This window comes from Pangasianodon hypophthalmus, chromosome 10 (assembly GCF_027358585.1).
Source record: "Pangasianodon hypophthalmus isolate fPanHyp1 chromosome 10, fPanHyp1.pri, whole genome shotgun sequence".
In the NCBI taxonomy this organism is placed as follows: domain Eukaryota; kingdom Metazoa; phylum Chordata; class Actinopteri; order Siluriformes; family Pangasiidae; genus Pangasianodon; species Pangasianodon hypophthalmus.
The window spans coordinates 29,309,071-29,327,963 of NC_069719.1; the positions used below are offsets into that span (position 1 = coordinate 29,309,071).

The window sequence follows — 18,893 nt, forward strand, 5'->3', positions numbered from 1 at the left end:
ACAGCAGATTAATAAACCTGATTGTTAAATGGAGTTTAATGCAGACGTAATAAAGATACTGTGATGTAATAAAAAGCCTGGTATCTGATTGGACGGTTATCGCACCAGGAATCACTGCATCACTTCTAGTGCTGAGCTTCAGCATTACAGCTTTAATAACTAACGTCTGTATTACTGGAAAGAAGGAAATGACAGTGTGTGTGTGTGTGTGTGTGTGTGTGTGTGTGTGTGTGTGTGTGTGATGTCATGGGGAGCTGAAAACACTCTGGAGTTTATTAATCTAATACTGTGACCACTTTACCCCCCGCTGTGTAAACTCTGATAGGCACAGAACACACCCTGCTCACTACACAGTGCACCACGCAGGGACGTGTGTGTGTGTGTGTGTGTGTGTGTGTGTGTGTGTGTGTGTGTGTGTGTGTGAGGATGAGGAGGATGAAGCTCGGGTTCCAGTCAGAGACGACGCCTTGTTTGTTTGTTTGCTTGTTTTTGTTTTTTTGTTTAATTAAGATTCTTCATTGAACATAATACAGATTTGGAAAACACCAAACAAAATTCAACTTTAATTAAATAAAATTTCGAACACACACTTGTACACGTTACACACACACACACACACACACACACACACACACACAGAGTTATGGAATGAAATGATTTACAGAGCGAGATCACGTCTGTTTTAATTTTATTTCATTCAAACTGTTGGTTAATTATTTGTTTTGTTTTTATTTACTTTTATTCTTGTATTTCTCCTGCTCCTTTCTTCATTATTATTATTATTATTATTATTATTATTATTATTATTATTATTATTATTATTATGGAACTGAAGCTTCTGTGTGTGATTTTAAGCTGCTGAAAACAGAGCAAATGCAATTTGATATTTATTTTTATACATTTACTTGATACTTCATGTGTAAATTTTCTCACGTATTCAGTGGAATGTAAAGAAGATGAATTGTAGATTTGGCTCATTTTTTAAACAGTGTTGAATATCCAGTGTTTTTATAAATTCCCACAATGCACTGCAGCTGGCTGGCGTCCAGACAACCCGAGCGAGCTGGAACTAAACACTGAGAGCGCAGAGAGCAGGGAAACGTTCTGATCAGGGTTTTTCACTCTCTGTACAGAGTCACATCAGCTCGCTAATGTACCAGCTAGCATGACAGCTGATTAGCATGCTAATTAGTTCACTGGATATTTACTTATTTAGCATTTGGATAATTAGCTAAAGTAGATTACTGACATCATCACCAGAGGAATCAAATATTCTTGGATATTATGAGTATGATTTTGTTCTTGCTAATGTTCACATTTAAGCTCGCTAACTAGCATGAATTTGATCACTCATTCTTCCTGAAGTCCACAGTGACGCTACGTCCCTCATCTGACCATCGTCCCCTTACGCCCTTAAAAGGGAACTCAACTAAGGGCAAGTGTACGAGGGAGTGTTATAAATGCAGATTTGGACGAGGCCCGGAATGCTTACGAATTAAAGCCTCTTTAATGTAAAGATGATATATTTCTATATTTATGTTGTTAAAGCTGCTGATCAGCAGGAACGTGACGTTTATTAAAAAAAAAAAAAAAAAAAAAACGCACGTGATTTTCCTGAACATCTGCATCTTCAGCTCTGTTTTCGCTGAACGATCCCGTCGTAGCCGTGAACACCGCATTTCTTTCCCGCAATCTGGCAGCCAAATGTGAGCGCTTCCTGTAAAGACCCTCCTGCAGGAGAGAGGGAGCGGAAAACAACAACACTTCATTCACTTCTTCACTCACTTTTAATTCCAAACACATGAGCCGCATTATTATTATTATTATTATTATTATTATAAAAAACCATGTCTGTGTTTCCACTCGGCTGTGTGGGCGTGACCCTGTGTCGGCAAATTTGCATATTCAGGAGAGACGCTTGATTGACAGACGCTTTGTTAATAAGCATCACATCACCGACCCTAAAAATCCTCAAAGCTTTGGATCTCAGTGATGATGTTTCAGATCACATTAAAGAATTACAGAACCAATCAATTTCACAGCTCATGAATATGTAATTAGAGGCAGACTGTGATTCGCTGGAGTCAATCAGAATCGGAATCATTCTACTGTTATGATATATAAGTAATAAACACTGTGTGTGTGTGTGTGTGTGTGTGTTGAAGCAGAGTTACTGTTACCACCCTGAAGTTGATTATTTTCCTAAAGCCGCACATCCCTCAGTGTTTTATTCCTCTTACACCACAGCACTTTACCAACGATTACAATTTAAAACAATTTAATCGTTATAGCAGCTATAAACACTCGTTCCCTCACCTGCGTCTCTTTATTCTCTCTCTTCCAGTTAATAAGAGAAAAATAAATCGCAGCTTGTTAAAGTTACAGCTTTAACTCTGACTGTTACACAGCGCTGACACTGGAGACTCCTTCCATCAATGTTACATAAGCCTGTGATTTGCAGCTGCACTGCTGTCAGCTGCCACTGCAGTGTGGATTGTTTTCCTATAACAGCATGCCCCGGTGTGTTTTATTCCTGACTGAACACGTATTAGAACGGTTATTACCGTTAGACAGGCTGTAAATGACCGAGGCGTTAAACGTGTCTCCAGCTCCCAGTGTGTCCACCAGTTTCTCAGGAGGAAAAGCGTCAGAGTGCAGTACGGCACCATCAGGACCCATCGCGTCGGCACCGTTCTCCGCCCAGGCACAGATCAGCACAGCCCTGAACACAGGAGCTCACACATAAACCATCACGGAGAACTGGAACTGAATCTCAATCTCCTGTTCACACACCGTTTACTCCGTATATGATCAGAAATAATGCAACGGTGTGAGACTGTGCTCCTGAAATGGACGGCGCGGTTGTTAAAAAGTCTGATTTAGATCGGATTTAATGAGCTCCTGGCTCATTTTGTGAGTTACACACAGAGCGCACTTATCACTTTATAAAAACAGTGGTTTATGGCAATCAGATTTTTGAAACAGACTTTATCACGCAGCTGGGATGTAGAACTATAGCTCTGTAGTGACATCTAGTGGAGAATAAAGTACATCACCGCTTTAGAAATAAATCTAATTCCACCATCAGTTAAAGTCCAGGTGAAGTCTGTCTTCATTAAAACACAGAAAGCAACACTTTATTACAGTCTGTAAATAACAAATAAACCTGAATATATATTTTCCCTCTAGAGCAGTGCGTCTCAAACTGTTCCGGCTACAGAACCCTTTTCAATGATCTTTAATCACTGAAAACTATTAATATGTACGAAAAAGAGGAAAAGTTACAAACAATGTTCATATGAATGCTGTTAATCGTGTTAAGTGTATGAACAGGATATTATTATATATTATTATTATATATTCAGTGTTACAGATTGTTTTAGAGGTTTATTTCTTACCCTTCTTTCACACGGCTGTAAAACCCCTTCACTGCACTGGACGCCGACTGAAACCCGAAATGCATCGCCAGGTCTTTACTCACAAACACCTGCACGGCACACAGGAATACACAGGTTTATAGTTTTAAATACTTAACATAATGCAGTAAAGTCGGACTGCGGTAAAGTCGGACAGTAGTAAAGTCGGACTGCGGTAAAGTCGGACTGCGGTAAAGTCGGACTGTAGTAAACTCGGACTGTAGTAAAGTCGGACTGCGGTAAAGTCGGACTGCGGTAAACTCGGACTGTAGTAAAGTCGGACTGCGGTAAAGTCGGACTGTACCACGTCTCCATGGGGGAAGAGCTGATAGAGCGAGGGGCGGGTTTTCTCGATCTCCACGGAGATGGTGATCCTGTTCTTCTCCTCCTGTGTGGCGTTGTAGAGTTTCACCTGCTCGATCATCTTCACCTGTTCATCAGCGTTACGACCCTGAACACACACACACGCGTGCGCACACAAACACACACGCACACACACACAAACACACACGCACACACACACATGCACACACAAACACACACACGCGCACACACAAACACACGCGCGCACACACAAACACACACGCGCGCACACACACACTCTTTTGTATCTCTGTCTGTCAATCACTTTAAACATGTTTCACTATTTCAGTAAAAAATAAAACAAATAAAAGATCATTTTCACCTCAAAGTGAATCCACTTGTAGTGACTGAGATCCAGCTTTGAGAAATCATCTGCACAAACATCAGGCAGGTTTCTGATTCAACAGAGATGAGAAATCAGGAAACTCATCTCACACACACACGCACACACACACACAGACACACACACACACACAGACACACACACACAGACACACACACACACAGAGAGACACACACACAGAGAGACACACACACAGACACACACACACAGACACACACACAGAGACACACACACACAGAGAGACACACAGAGAGACACACACACACACACACACAGACACACACAGAGAGACACACACACACAGACACACACACACAGAGACACACACACAGACACACACACACACACACAGAGACACACACACACACACACACACAGAGCTCCTGTGTAATATGAGCTTTAAATATAACGGTGGGGGGCCAAAATTTCTGCTCCATTCCTTACACAGATGTTATAAATATATAACATATATTATTATTAATAATATATAAGCTCTTTATAATTTAAAACATGTATTATTAAGTATTATTAATTATTAAAAGAGATATGTTTAGAACGAGTGCAGTGAAGAGCATCGTTAAGCGTTGTGTAGTGTTTTATACCTTTAAGAGAATCTCATTAATAAGTGTTCAGCGTTATAATCTGTTCATTCGATCGTTAACATCGTTATTAAAATATTATTCAGTGAATTTAACTGTTATAACATAATATTAATTACTATAAAGAATAACATTAAAATATTGTTTTTAACTATTATTCCGTTTAATTATTTTAATGTCAAGAGCCTGTGTGCGTTTGTGCTTTTGTGTCTGATAAACAACAAACATTTAAAAATACATCTTAGGACATAATTAGATTTAAAATTAATTATGAAATTATTATTTCATCTACAACAGTTCAATTAGGAACAAATGTGGCTGATTAGCATATGAATTAGCATATGAATTAGCATAGTGATTTGTTAACAATGTTAATTAAAGTGAATTAATTCAGTTCCACTGCAGGCTTTTAATAACCTTGTGTTTATGACAATACTGACATACAACACTGATTAATGCTAAATAATGCTAGCTAACCAAAGCTAGCCACCTGTTAGCTAGCAGCTACAGGTCTGTTCTCCTCTGGAATTTCGTTATCCTGATTAGCGCAGGCCTACAGAGGACTGATCGTCACATATTAGCGTATGATGGTCATGTGATTGTCGAGATTATTTCAGATTATTTTTATTGTTATTAACGTCTTACGTGTCATAGAGAACCACGGTGCGAGAACCCGACTTTTGACAAACAATACAACACGCACACGGCGTCTCGCCACACTGCTGCCACGCTACACCAGAAATATCCACACCGCGGCGGCTAAAATCACCCACGATGAAGCTAACAACATAGAGAAAAGCACAAGGTCAGGTTTATTGAGTTAGCGTACGCATCACTGCGCCACCTAGTGCTAACATGGAGAACTGCAGCAGGATTATTCACCAGGATGTTCCTGCTTTCCCATATTCATGTTAGCACACATGCTAACTTCCCTTCACCACTCAGAAGTAAGTATCAGTTCACTTCGCTGCTCGAGTGTGCACTTCCAAGGGGACGAGTGTGTAGGGGAAGTGAACTGAACGCTTTAGCTGAAGTGATTTTCCTCTCAGATTTACTCCCTGAGCTCGCTAACTCACTAACACGCTAGACTAGCTAGTGTTCTAATTAATTAGCAGAGTTCTTGCTAAATAATTAGCCAGTGTGCTAACTAACTAATTTACTAACTGCAATATAATGCTGTTTTTAATTATCATTTGCTATCACACAGATTAGCCGGCTTAATATTCTTTTTGTTAATTATAGCTAGCTTGCTTACTAACTAGCACAGTGCAGTACATTAGCGTTTTATAAAGTATTTTACACTTACGCCTGGAAATTAACTAGCTTACTAGCAACCTGTCTCTGGAACTAGCATGCTAATCAAATGTTCACTCAAGTGTTTCTGATTACAAACTGTGACATCGCTGCCGACTTCATCCCCATCTAACGCTCATCTGATGAACTTCAGAGAACGGCCCTTACGATGGACAAGTACAATCAGTCAAGGGGAAGTGGACAAGGGCGCATGAACAGCAGGATTGGAACAGGACCCGTGTGTGTGTGAAGAAGTGTAGCTGTTTCTCTTCAGACAGCAAGCAAGAACGCGTGCACGCGCACACACACACACACACACACACACACACACACACACACACACACACAAACCTGTTCATGTGCAGGATGGTGCGTGTGCCGCTGCTCTGGCTGCTGATGACGACGGAGGCGGGGCATGAGCACTGAGCATGCTCAGTAACAAGAGACACGTCAACGTGGTACATTTTAAAATCATTCAGGATGAAGCTGAAGTGAACAAAGTATTTAAGAGTGTATTTAACACATACACACACGCGCACTCACACACACACACACACACGCTCTAAAAAATCCTTGTAAAGTGCCCTGTACCCAGCACAGTATGGGTCGGTACAGTAAAGGATGGTATGGTACAGTATGTTATGGTACGGTACGGTACAGTATGGTACAGTATAGTATGTTATGGTACGGTATGGTACAGTATAGTATGTTATGGTACGGTACGGTACAGTATGGTACAGTATAGTATGTTATGGTACGGTATGGTACAGTATAGTATGTTATGGTATGGTATGGTACGGTATGTTATGTTATGGTACGGTACGGTACAGTATGGTACAGTATAGTATGTTATGGTACGGTACGGTACAGTATGGTACAGTATAGTATGTTATGGTACGGTACGGTATGTTATGGTACGGTATGGTACAGTATAGTATGTTATGGTATGGTACGGTACGGTATGTTATGTTATGGTACGGTACGGTACAGTATGGTACAGTATAGTATGTTATGGTACGGTACGGTACAGTATGGTACAGTATAGTATGTTATGGTACGGTACGGTATGTTATGGTACGGTATGGTACAGTATAGTATGTTATGGTACAGTATAGTATGTTATGGTACGGTACGGTACAGTACGGTATGGTACGGTATAGTATGTTATGGTACGGTACGGTATGTTATGGTACGGTACGGTACAGTATGGTACAGTATAGTATGTTATGGTACGGTACAGTATGTTATGGTACGGTATGGTACAGTATAGTATGTTATGGTACAGTATAGTATGTTATGGTACGGTACGGTACAGTACGGTATGGTACGGTATAGTATGTTATGGTACGGTACGGTACGGTATGGTACAGTATAGTATGTTATGGTACGGTACGGTATGTTATGGTACGGTATGGTACGGTATGGTACAGTATAGTATGTTATGGTACAGTATAGTATGTTATGGTACGGTACGGTACAGTACGGTATGGTACGGTACGGTACAGTATGGTACAGTATAGTATGTTATGGTACGGTACGGTACAGTATGGTACAGTATAGTATGTTATGGTACGGTACGGTACAGTACGGTATGGTACGGTACGGTACAGTATGGTACAGTATAGTATGTTATGGTACGGTACGGTATGTTATGGTACGGTACGGTATGTTATGGTACGGTACGGTACGGTATGGTACAGTATAGTATGTTATGGTACGGTACGGTATGTTATGGTACGGTACAGTACAGTATAGTATGTTATGGTATGGTATGGTACAGTATAGTATGTTATGGTACGGTACGGTATGTTATGGTACGGTACGGTATGTTATGGTACGGTACGGTACGGTATGGTACAGTATAGTATGTTATGGTACGGTATGGTATGTTATGGTACGGTACGGTACGGTATGGTACAGTATAGTATGTTATGGTACGGTACGGTATGTTATGGTACGGTACAGTACAGTATAGTATGTTATGGTATGGTATGGTACAGTATAGTATGTTATGGTACAGTATGGTACAGTATAGTATGTTATGGTATGGTACGGTACGGTATGGTACAGTATAGTATGTTATGGTACAGTACGGTATGTTATGGTACGGTACGGTATGTTATGGTACGGTACGGTACAGTATGGTACAGTACGGTATGTTATGGTACGGTATGGTATGTTATGGTACGGTACAGTACAGTATAGTATGTTATGGTATGGTATGGTACAGTATAGTATGTTATGGTACAGTATGGTACAGTATAGTATGTTATGGTATGGTACGGTACGGTATGGTACAGTATAGTATGTTATGGTACGGTACGGTATGTTATGGTACGGTATGGTACGGTATGGTACAGTATAGTATGTTATGGTACAGTATAGTATGTTATGGTACGGTACGGTACAGTACGGTATGGTACGGTACGGTACAGTATGGTACAGTATAGTATGTTATGGTACGGTACGGTACAGTATGGTACAGTATAGTATGTTATGGTACGGTACGGTACAGTACGGTATGGTACGGTACGGTACAGTATGGTACAGTATAGTATGTTATGGTACGGTACGGTATGTTATGGTACGGTACGGTATGTTATGGTACGGTACGGTACGGTATGGTACAGTATAGTATGTTATGGTACGGTACGGTATGTTATGGTACGGTACAGTACAGTATAGTATGTTATGGTATGGTATGGTACAGTATAGTATGTTATGGTACGGTACGGTATGTTATGGTACGGTACGGTATGTTATGGTACGGTACGGTACGGTATGGTACAGTATAGTATGTTATGGTACGGTATGGTATGTTATGGTACGGTACGGTACGGTATGGTACAGTATAGTATGTTATGGTACGGTACGGTATGTTATGGTACGGTACAGTACAGTATAGTATGTTATGGTATGGTATGGTACAGTATAGTATGTTATGGTACAGTATGGTACAGTATAGTATGTTATGGTATGGTACGGTACGGTATGGTACAGTATAGTATGTTATGGTACAGTACGGTATGTTATGGTACGGTACGGTATGTTATGGTACGGTACGGTACAGTATGGTACAGTACGGTATGTTATGGTACGGTATGGTATGTTATGGTACGGTACAGTACAGTATAGTATGTTATGGTATGGTATGGTACAGTATAGTATGTTATGGTACAGTATGGTACAGTATAGTATGTTATGGTATGGTACGGTACGGTATGGTACAGTATAGTATGTTATGGTACGGTACGGTATGTTATGGTACGGTACGGTACGGTACAGTATAGTATGTTATGGTACAGTATGGTACAGTATAGTATGTTATGGTACAGTATAGTATGTTATGGTACGGTACGGTACGGTATGGTACAGTATAGTATGTTATGGTACGGTACGGTATGTTATGGTACGGTACGGTACAGTATGGTACAGTATAGTATGTTATGGTACAGTATAGTATGTTATGGTACGGTACGGTACAGTACGGTATGTTATGGTACGGTACAGTATGGTACAGTATAGTATGTTATGGTACGGTACGGTATGGTACAGTATAGTATGTTATGGTACGGTACGGTACAGTACGGTATGTTATGGTACGGTACAGTATGGTACAGTATAGTATGTTATGGTACGGTACAGTATGGTACAGTATAGTATGTTATGGTACGGTACGGTACAGTATAGTATGTTATGGTACAGTACGGTACGGTATGGTACAGTATAGTATGTTATGGTACAGTATAGTATGTTATGGTACGGTACAGTACGGTATGTTATGGTACGGTACAGTATGGTACAGTATAGTATGTTATGGTACGGTACAGTATGGTACAGTATAGTATGTTATGGTACGGTACAGTATGGTACAGTATAGTATGTTATGGTACGGTACAGTATGGTACAGTATAGTATGTTATGGTACGGTACGGTATGTTATGGTACGGTATGGTACAGTATAGTATGTTATGGTACAGTATAGTATGTTATGGTACGGTACGGTACAGTACGGTATGTTATGGTACGGTACAGTATGGTACAGTATAGTATGTTATGGTACAGTATAGTATGTTATGGTACAGTATAGTATGTTATGGTACAGTACGGTACGGTATGTTATGGTACGGTACAGTATGGTACAGTATAGTATGTTATGGTACGGTACAGTATGGTACAGTATAGTATGTTATGGTACGGTACAGTATGGTACAGTATAGTATGTTATGGTACGGTACGGTATGTTATGGTACGGTATGGTACAGTATAGTATGTTATGGTACAGTATAGTATGTTATGGTACGGTACGGTACAGTACGGTATGTTATGGTACGGTACAGTATGGTACAGTATAGTATGTTATGGTACAGTATAGTATGTTATGGTACAGTACGGTACGGTATGTTATGGTACGGTACAGTATGGTACAGTATAGTATGTTATGGTACGGTACGGTATGGTACAGTATAGTATGTTATGGTACGGTACGGTATGGTACAGTATAGTATGTTATGGTACAGTACGGTACGGTATGGTATGGTACGGTACGGTATGGTACAGTATAGTATGGTATGGTACAGTATAGTATGTTATGGTACGGTACGGTATGGTACAGTATAGTATGTTATGGTACGGTACAGTATGGTATGGTACGGTACGGTATGTTATGGTACGGTACAGTATGGTACAGTATAGTATGTTATGGTACGGTACGGTATGGTACAGTATAGTATGTTATGGTACGGTACGGTATGGTATGGTACGGTACGGTATGTTATGGTACGGTACAGTATGGTACAGTATAGTATGTTATGGTACGGTACGGTACGGTATGGTATGGTACGGTACGGTATGGTACAGTATAGTATGTTATGGTACAGTATAGTATGTTATGGTACGGTACAGTATGGTACAGTATAGTATGTTATGGTACGGTACGGTATGGTACAGTATAGTATGTTATGGTACGGTACGGTACGGTATGGTATGGTACGGTACGGTATGGTACAGTATAGTATGTTATGGTACAGTATAGTATGTTATGGTACGGTACAGTATGGTACAGTACGGTATGTTATGGTACGGTACAGTATGGTACAGTATAGTATGTTATGGTACGGTATGGTACAGTATAGTATGTTATGGTACAGTACGGTACGGTATGGTATGGTACGGTACGGTATGGTACAGTATAGTATGTTATGGTACAGTATAGTATGTTATGGTACGGTACAGTATGGTACAGTATAGTATGTTATGGTACGGTACGGTATGGTACAGTATAGTATGTTATGGTACGGTACGGTATGGTACAGTATAGTATGTTATGGTACGGTACGGTATGGTACAGTATAGTATGTTATGGTACGGTACGGTATGGTACAGTATAGTATGTTATGGTACGGTACAGTATGGTACAGTATAGTATGTTATGGTACGGTACGGTACGGTATGGTATGGTACGGTACGGTATGGTACAGTATAGTATGTTATGGTACAGTATAGTATGTTATGGTACGGTACAGTATGGTACAGTATAGTATGTTATGGTACGGTACGGTATGGTACAGTATAGTATGTTATGGTACGGTACGGTATGGTATGGTACGGTACGGTATGTTATGGTACGGTACAGTATGGTACAGTATAGTATGTTATGGTACGGTACGGTATGGTATGGTACAGTATAGTATGTTATGGTACAGTATAGTATGTTATGGTACAGTATAGTATGTTATGGTACGGTACAGTACAGTATGGTACAGTATAGTATGTTATGGTACAGTATAGTATGTTATGGTACGGTACAGTATGGTACAGTATAGTATGTTATGGTACAGTATAGTATGTTATGGTACGGTACGGTATGGTACGGTACAGTATGTTATGGTACGGTACAGTATGTTATGGTACGGTACGGTATGTTATGGTACGGTACAGTATGTTATGGTACGGTATGGTACGGTACGGTATGTTATGGTACGGTACGGTATGTTATGGTACGGTACAGTATGTTATGGTACGGTACAGTATGTTATGGTACGGTACAGTATAGTATGTTATGGTACGGTACGGTATGTTATGGTACAGTACGGTACGGTACGGTATGGTACGGTACAGTATAGTATGGTACAGTATAGTATGTTATGGTACAGTATGGTACAGTATAGTATGTTATGGTACAGTACGGTACGGTACGGTATGTTATGGTACGGTACAGTATGGTACAGTATAGTATGTTATGGTACAGTATGGTACAGTATAGTATGTTATGGTACAGTACGGTACGGTACGGTATGTTATGGTACGGTACAGTATGGTACAGTATAGTATGTTATGGTACAGTATGGTACAGTATAGTATGTTATGGTACAGTACGGTACGGTACGGTATGTTATGGTACGGTACAGTATGGTACAGTATAGTATGTTATGGTACAGTATGGTACAGTATAGTATGTTATGGTACAGTACGGTACGGTACGGTATGTTATGGTACGGTACAGTATGGTACAGTATAGTATGTTATGGTACGGTACAGTATGGTACAGTATAGTATGTTATGGTACGGTACGGTATGGTACAGTATAGTATGTTATGGTACGGTACGGTATGGTATGGTACGGTACGGTATGTTATGGTACGGTACAGTATGGTACAGTATAGTATGTTATGGTACGGTACGGTATGGTATGGTACAGTATAGTATGTTATGGTACAGTATAGTATGTTATGGTACAGTATAGTATGTTATGGTACGGTACAGTACAGTATGGTACAGTATAGTATGTTATGGTACAGTATAGTATGTTATGGTACGGTACAGTATGGTACAGTATAGTATGTTATGGTACAGTATAGTATGTTATGGTACAGTACGGTACAGTTGGAGATCAGATCGGGGGTTAATGAAGAGCACTTACTCAGCAATTGGTCCTGCAGCCAGAGACCCCATGAAGGCACAGGGAGCACCGAGCAGAGACAGAACCGTGCAGGAGTTCGAGGCGTTCCCACCTCGCTGCCACCTCTGAGACACACATCTGTAACACACACACACACACACACACACACGCACACACACACGTGCGCACACACACACACATATTTAATGGAGCTCTGTCTATATACGAGCTCTGATCAGAAAATCATATCTACTCATTTTTAACATAATTTTTTTTTTCTGGAGAGTATAATCCTCTCTCTGACGTCAGCGGTGACGTCACTGGGTGGCGCTGTGAGGGGCGTGTCTCCTGAGCGCTTCAGCAGAGATCAGGCCCCGCCCACATTCGGTTTCGGATGAATGAACTGCAAAGGCCACAGTGATCAGTGTGTGGCTTGAGTTTATTAACCACATCATTCACTCCTTCATTATTTCAGATCCAAAAGCTTGCGAAAGCTGCATGAGCAGAAGGCTGTAAACATTTATGACAGTGTTATAATGAGTTATAACAGTGTCACGCTGTTGAGTCTTCCTGACATTGCTCAGGTGTGCACTGTGCTGATGGAGGTCACAGGGTTATATTAAAGTTATATTAGCTGTTATCTAAATTAGCCTTGCAGTGCTCAGCTACACTGCAGCAGTAATGAGCTTAATGAGCAGTAATGAGCAGTAATGAGCTTCTCTCTGGAAAACCGCCCCTTTAACATGCACACAGCAGCACGAGCTGAACTTTAGCCCTGACTCCGCTCTCCACCGCGCCGTTACAGAGCACAGGATAAAACACGCACTGACATTATTCCATTATTTTACTCAGTATAGAAACCTGGTGTCCGTGTCCTCTTCCGGAAATTTATCCACCACGTTAATGATGTCCAAACACACCAAACCGACACACAGGATCTTCTTCTGCTCCATGTTCCACTCTGTGTGTGTGTGTGTGTGTGTGGGGTGTGATGGGTGGTGTGTCGGTGGTGTGGTGTGGTGTGTGTGTGGTGTGGTAAGTGGAACATGGACTGGAGGTGAAAGGTAAACCGTGCCGCGCTCTGATTGGTCAAAAGGCAGGAAGGGCGGAAGTCAGCGTGTGCGTGCGTTCAAAGCGCTCTGAATCTCCAACTTCCGGGTTTGAACTGATGTAATTTTACAATTTTACGATTAAATATGTTTTTGTAAAAAAAAATAAAACTATTAATGTTTAAAAAACAAGGGCATAACACTTTATTAATATTATTATTATTATTATTATTATTATTATTATTATTATTATTATTAGCACGGGACGCTTCGGTTTTCCGAAAAGTGCCGAGTTTGTACGAAAGCTTTAGCGCGCGCGCTCCGGTTAAAAGAAACGTCTGAAAAGATCTTTTAGCGTGAATAAAGTTAAACACGAGCTGAGTGCATAACTCTTCTATACCCGAGTCACTTAACACTGTAAGTGTTTATCAGTTTAAACAATTCTTATTTATTATATAGTTTATTTATAATAGATTCTAATAAAACTGCATATTCACACGCGGTGATGATGTGAAGAATAGAGTGTGATCACGTGTGAAAATAAAATAAGAACTCACTACATGTGGAAAATCCATTACATGTGAAGTTGATATGTTTTCTGTGAAGTTTTTATGTCTCACTTCTCAGACACACACACATTAGTGCACACAGAGGTCAGGGGTTAGACCTGATCCCCTGATCCCCTGATCCCCCGATCCCCTGATCCACTGATCCCCCGATCCACTGATCCCCTGATCCCCCGATCCCCCGATCCCCTGATCCCCTGCAGTGACAGCAGCCCACAGCTGGGATCTGCAGTGAGAGCTCAGACAGCTTCCTGACAGCAGGCCTGGGTGTTAAATCCTGTTCTAGAAACCGCCTGCTGTTGCCATGGAGACCAATTCAACACTACACACACTGCAGGCTGTGTTTAAGAGCAGCAGAGTGGATCAGTCTGTCTCCCACAGACGCAGCATTTCTGTCTGATTTGTCCCGGGATAAGGTCAGTGTGAACGCTCTGTTCCCCTCCGTCACAGCAGCGTGAGTCATTCTGATCATTACACACTTTCTGCTTCACAAACTGATATTATATTTATTTATCTAACACATTAGAGCTGTTTATACCTCAATTTTCCATCTACACAAACCCAAACCGGATAAACTGCCAATTTCTGATTAACACACAACACTTTTCTTAGTTTAAATGTATTTTTTTTGTTCAGGTTACAGAGATTTACATTAAATCCAGTGAATGAACAGTGATTAATTACACTTAAACTCTAACCCTGAAATAAAAACCTGCATTTAATGAAGAATCTGTGCTTTACTGGAGCTGAGAGTGAGGAAGGAAATAAAGGCTATAGAGAAAGAAGGACAGGAAGACGAGTGGGAAATGAAAGAGTTAGGAGAGAGAGAGAGAGAGAGAGAGAGAGAGAGGAATAGTGTATGTATGTCTGTATGTAAGAACAGAGTTCCTTCATGGGAAAATATTTCTGTGTAAATAAATGTATATATTCACAATCAGAACAAAACTCATTATTATTATTATTACATTATTACTTAGTATTTATACTGCAGTTTATTCTCTAATAAACATCAACATGGATGTTTTCTAAAAACTATCTGCATATATTGTATAAATATAGTTTGAAATATATTGATTTTCCATATGAGAAGAGAGAAAGAAAGAAGGAAAAAGAGGAGAAAACAAACAGGAGAAAAGAGAAGGAAGGGAGAAATACAGGGGAAAGAATGAGGAAGAGAAGGAAAGAGAAAGAAAGCAGGTTTTCAGGGCCGTGAGTAGACAAAGGAACCCGGCGTGTTATCCTGTCAGAGGTCCCAGATAAGAGTGTGCACTAACCTTCCCATCATGCACTGCAGAACGGAAAGGGGCGGAGCCTGTAGTAGATTACGGATATATGTTGATGAGATGATGTAAAGCAGAAATGTGGAATGTAAAGACGAGGTGTAATGATGATCTTCTGGACTGAGTATTAACCCCTGCTTCTCTCTCTCTGGATGTTCAGATGTCTGAAGGAGGTGGAGAGGAGACGACAACGACGATGACGACGATGATGAAGATGAAGAGTGCAGTGGCTGAGGGTCGTCTGGAGGTTCTGCAGATCTACAAGCTCCTGCAGTTAGTGCGGGAGGGAAATAAAGCTCAGGTGGAGAAGATGGTGCGTCTCGGTGTGCCCAACCTGATCAGCCTGACAGAACCGAGCGAGGGAACCGGTGTCCTTCACCAGACCTCCATCTCCAACGACCTGGACATGGCTGAGCTCCTCCTGTCTCTGGGAGCTCACCCTGATGTCCAGGATAAGAGAGGACGCACTCCAGTGATACTCGCCGCAGAACTCGGCCATGACGCCATGCTGGCTCTCCTGGCGAAGAACCACGCTGACATGAACCTGGTGGATAACGAGGGGAAAGGTGCGCTGGGTTCTTTAGAACTTTTGAGATCTTTATTATTATGATTATTGTCATTTTTGTCTCCTGTGTGTCTCACTGTGCAGGAGTGCTGTTTTACTGCATCTCTCCGTCGCAGAGGCACACACGCTGCCTGCAGGTGGCGCTCAGCAACAAAGCGGACGTCAACAACGTGTCCAACGCGGGGAAACCGGTGTTCCTGCTCGCCTGTGAGCACGCCAGCGAGTGTGAGAACATCTGCATCAGGATTTTAGAGGGCGGAGCTGATCCCAACGCCACCGATCAGGTCTCTCCTCCTACTGAACGTGTAACTCTGATAAAATACAATTCCAACATGAATATTTCCAATATTTAAACCTTCTGAACTCCTCCTAGACGCCTGAAACTACACATGCACTGCTTATGATCACAAAACTCAAACCAATCACAAAACAATATGCTAATATATGCTAATTATTAAAAATCTGAGGAAAACATTGTCGTAAAATTACAACTCCAGGATATCTTATTCTCTCATAACAAATTTTATTTACCTTATTTCTTAACATGAATCATTATTGCCATTTAAACTCATCAAGAATATAAGAAAATGCAGTTTTGCATATTTTTGCATATTCATATATATTTGTAGATGCTAGCATTTTTAATAAGAATAAATGGGTAAGAGAAATTCTGTTGACTTTTATTAGTCTTTTTGAGCTAGTCTCTGTGTCTGTGTGTGTGTGTGTGTGTGTGTGCGTGCAGGTAACAGGGCGGACGGCTCTGATGGAAGCGGCGAGGGCCGGCTCAGTGGCGTTAGTGAGACACATCCTGCAGAGAGGAGGAAACCCGAACACGGCGGATAAACAGCAGCAGAACGCCGCTCAGCTCGCTGCAGCCGGAGGATTCTTCCAGGCAAGAGACTGTAAAATAATCCAATCTGTAAAATAATCCAATCTGTAAAATAATCCAATCTGTAAAATAATCCAATCTGTAAAATAATTCGATCTGTAAAATAATCTGTGCTGTAAAATAATAAAACACTGTGCCAGGATTCTTCTTCATATACTTCTGCATACAAACCTGATTTATTATTATGATGTTACTATATTATTATGTCTATTATGATTCTTTGAATAAATAATTTTGCGAGCTAGTGTTGGAGCTGTCAGTGACCAGGCTGATTATTTAACAGTGTGTCGTTATTATATTGTTGTTTGTTAGGTGTTGCGTGTGTTGTCAGCGTACCAGGCTGATTTCAGTGCGGCGTGTGTGGAGGGAAACTCGGCTCTGCACGTGTCTGCAGCTGGAGGTCACACTGAGTGCTGCAGGTTTCTGGCACAGAGAGGTGTGTTACAGAGCATCAGTTCTGTCATTATTCACGCTCTCTCTAACTGTAACTAATGAGAGTAATCTACTTCACCTCCAGGATGCTACCCGAAGCTGAAGAACATGAACGGTTTGGTTCCACGTCAGATCGCAAAAGCACACGGCCACAGGGCGGCGCTGAAGGAGCTGCAGAAGGCAGAGCGAGTGTTTACAAAGTTCTCCAAACCCGGAGTGGTTAATCCCAACGAGCTCTGGGCTCTCACACTGCACGACTGGTCATGTGAACATGAGGAAGCGCTGAGGAACGCCTTCCAGCTCGCCGAGGAGGCCGACGCTCCTGTGGAGAAAGTCTCAAGGGAGAAGTTTGCGTACGTCCTGCAGGAACATCACGCTCCCGTGGATCAGGAGCACCTGCAGAAGATCATCGCTGACCACGACAAGAAGCATGAAGGTGTGATTAACATCAGCGACTTCTTCAAGGGACTGCAGTACCTTCAGAAAGCGTACGTCCTGTCGTCCTACGAGCCCAAGACGAAGAAGAAGAAAGGCGGGAAAGGCAGAAAGGGCGGGAAAGGGAAGATGAAGAAAGGGAAGTCTGTGGTTCCTCTGCCCATCTGCACACTTCCTCCAGACATCATGGAGAAAAGACCAGACGGCGGTCCGCAGTTCATGATTGAGAGTTATCAGCCCTTCACCGATACCAAGCGATTCGACCGTGACCGTCCGCCTTCTCACCCCGTGGAGGACGACTCGGCCTGGTACGTGGACGAGCCGCAGAAGATCTACACCAACATCAACCGCTGTGTCCGAACCGGAGACTTCGAGTCGCTGTGTTTAGCGTTCAGTCAGCGTCTCCCCGTGGACATCAGAGACCGCTTCTACAAAACACCGCTCATGGCTGCATGCAGCAGCGGGAGCTACGAGATGGCCGAGTTCCTCATCACACTCGGGTACTGAGCACAACAACACAGCTACTGTACACACACAGAACGACAAAAATAACACACTAACATGCAGGTTTATGTTTATATATATATATATATATATATATATATATATATATATATACATACATATATATATATATATATATATATATATAAAATGTGTGTGTGTGTGTGCGTGTGTGTGCAGGGCAGATGTGAACGCCTGTGATCAGTTTAAATGGACTCCTCTTCATCACGCGTGTCACGCTGGACAGCAGGACATCAT

At 41.5% G+C, this 18,893-nt stretch overlaps 2 protein-coding genes across 4 annotated transcripts in view; one reads left to right on the forward strand and one right to left on the reverse strand.

The window, feature by feature from the left end:
- Positions 1 to 1,013: 1,013 nt before the first annotated feature.
- Positions 1,014 to 13,960, reverse strand: khk (ketohexokinase). 3 transcript variants are annotated; one of them, XM_034307851.2, is made up of 8 exons: positions 13,777 to 13,960; positions 12,937 to 13,053; positions 6,366 to 6,500; positions 4,102 to 4,174; positions 3,721 to 3,867; positions 3,399 to 3,487; positions 2,565 to 2,722; positions 1,014 to 1,731 (listed from the first exon to the last, which is right to left on the reverse strand). In XM_034307851.2, the coding sequence occupies exons 1-8, from the start codon at positions 13,866 to 13,868 to the stop codon at positions 1,631 to 1,633; spliced, it is 912 nt and encodes a 303-aa protein (XP_034163742.2). In that variant the 5' UTR covers positions 13,869 to 13,960; the 3' UTR covers positions 1,014 to 1,630. The 3 variants fall into 3 exon arrangements, with proteins under 3 accessions (XP_034163742.2, XP_034163741.2, XP_034163743.2); XM_034307850.2 differs by lacking the exon at positions 6,366 to 6,500 and adding an exon at positions 5,367 to 5,501 and having other exon boundaries at positions 13,777 to 13,957; XM_034307852.2 differs by lacking the exon at positions 6,366 to 6,500 and having other exon boundaries at positions 13,777 to 13,959.
- Positions 13,961 to 15,732: 1,772 nt separating this feature from the next.
- The window catches only part of ankef1b (ankyrin repeat and EF-hand domain containing 1b), a 9,519-nt gene continuing 6,358 nt past the window's right edge, over positions 15,733 to 18,893 (forward strand). The window contains exons 1-6 of the mRNA XM_034308360.2: positions 15,733 to 16,376; positions 16,460 to 16,659; positions 17,118 to 17,267; positions 17,577 to 17,700; positions 17,782 to 18,631; positions 18,816 to 18,893. The exon at positions 18,816 to 18,893 is cut by the window's right edge and continues 149 nt beyond it. Coding sequence (XP_034164251.2) covers positions 15,971 to 16,376; positions 16,460 to 16,659; positions 17,118 to 17,267; positions 17,577 to 17,700; positions 17,782 to 18,631; positions 18,816 to 18,893 — 1,808 coding nt within the window. The 5' untranslated portion in view covers positions 15,733 to 15,970. The remainder of the gene's footprint in view (positions 16,377 to 16,459; positions 16,660 to 17,117; positions 17,268 to 17,576; positions 17,701 to 17,781; positions 18,632 to 18,815) is intronic.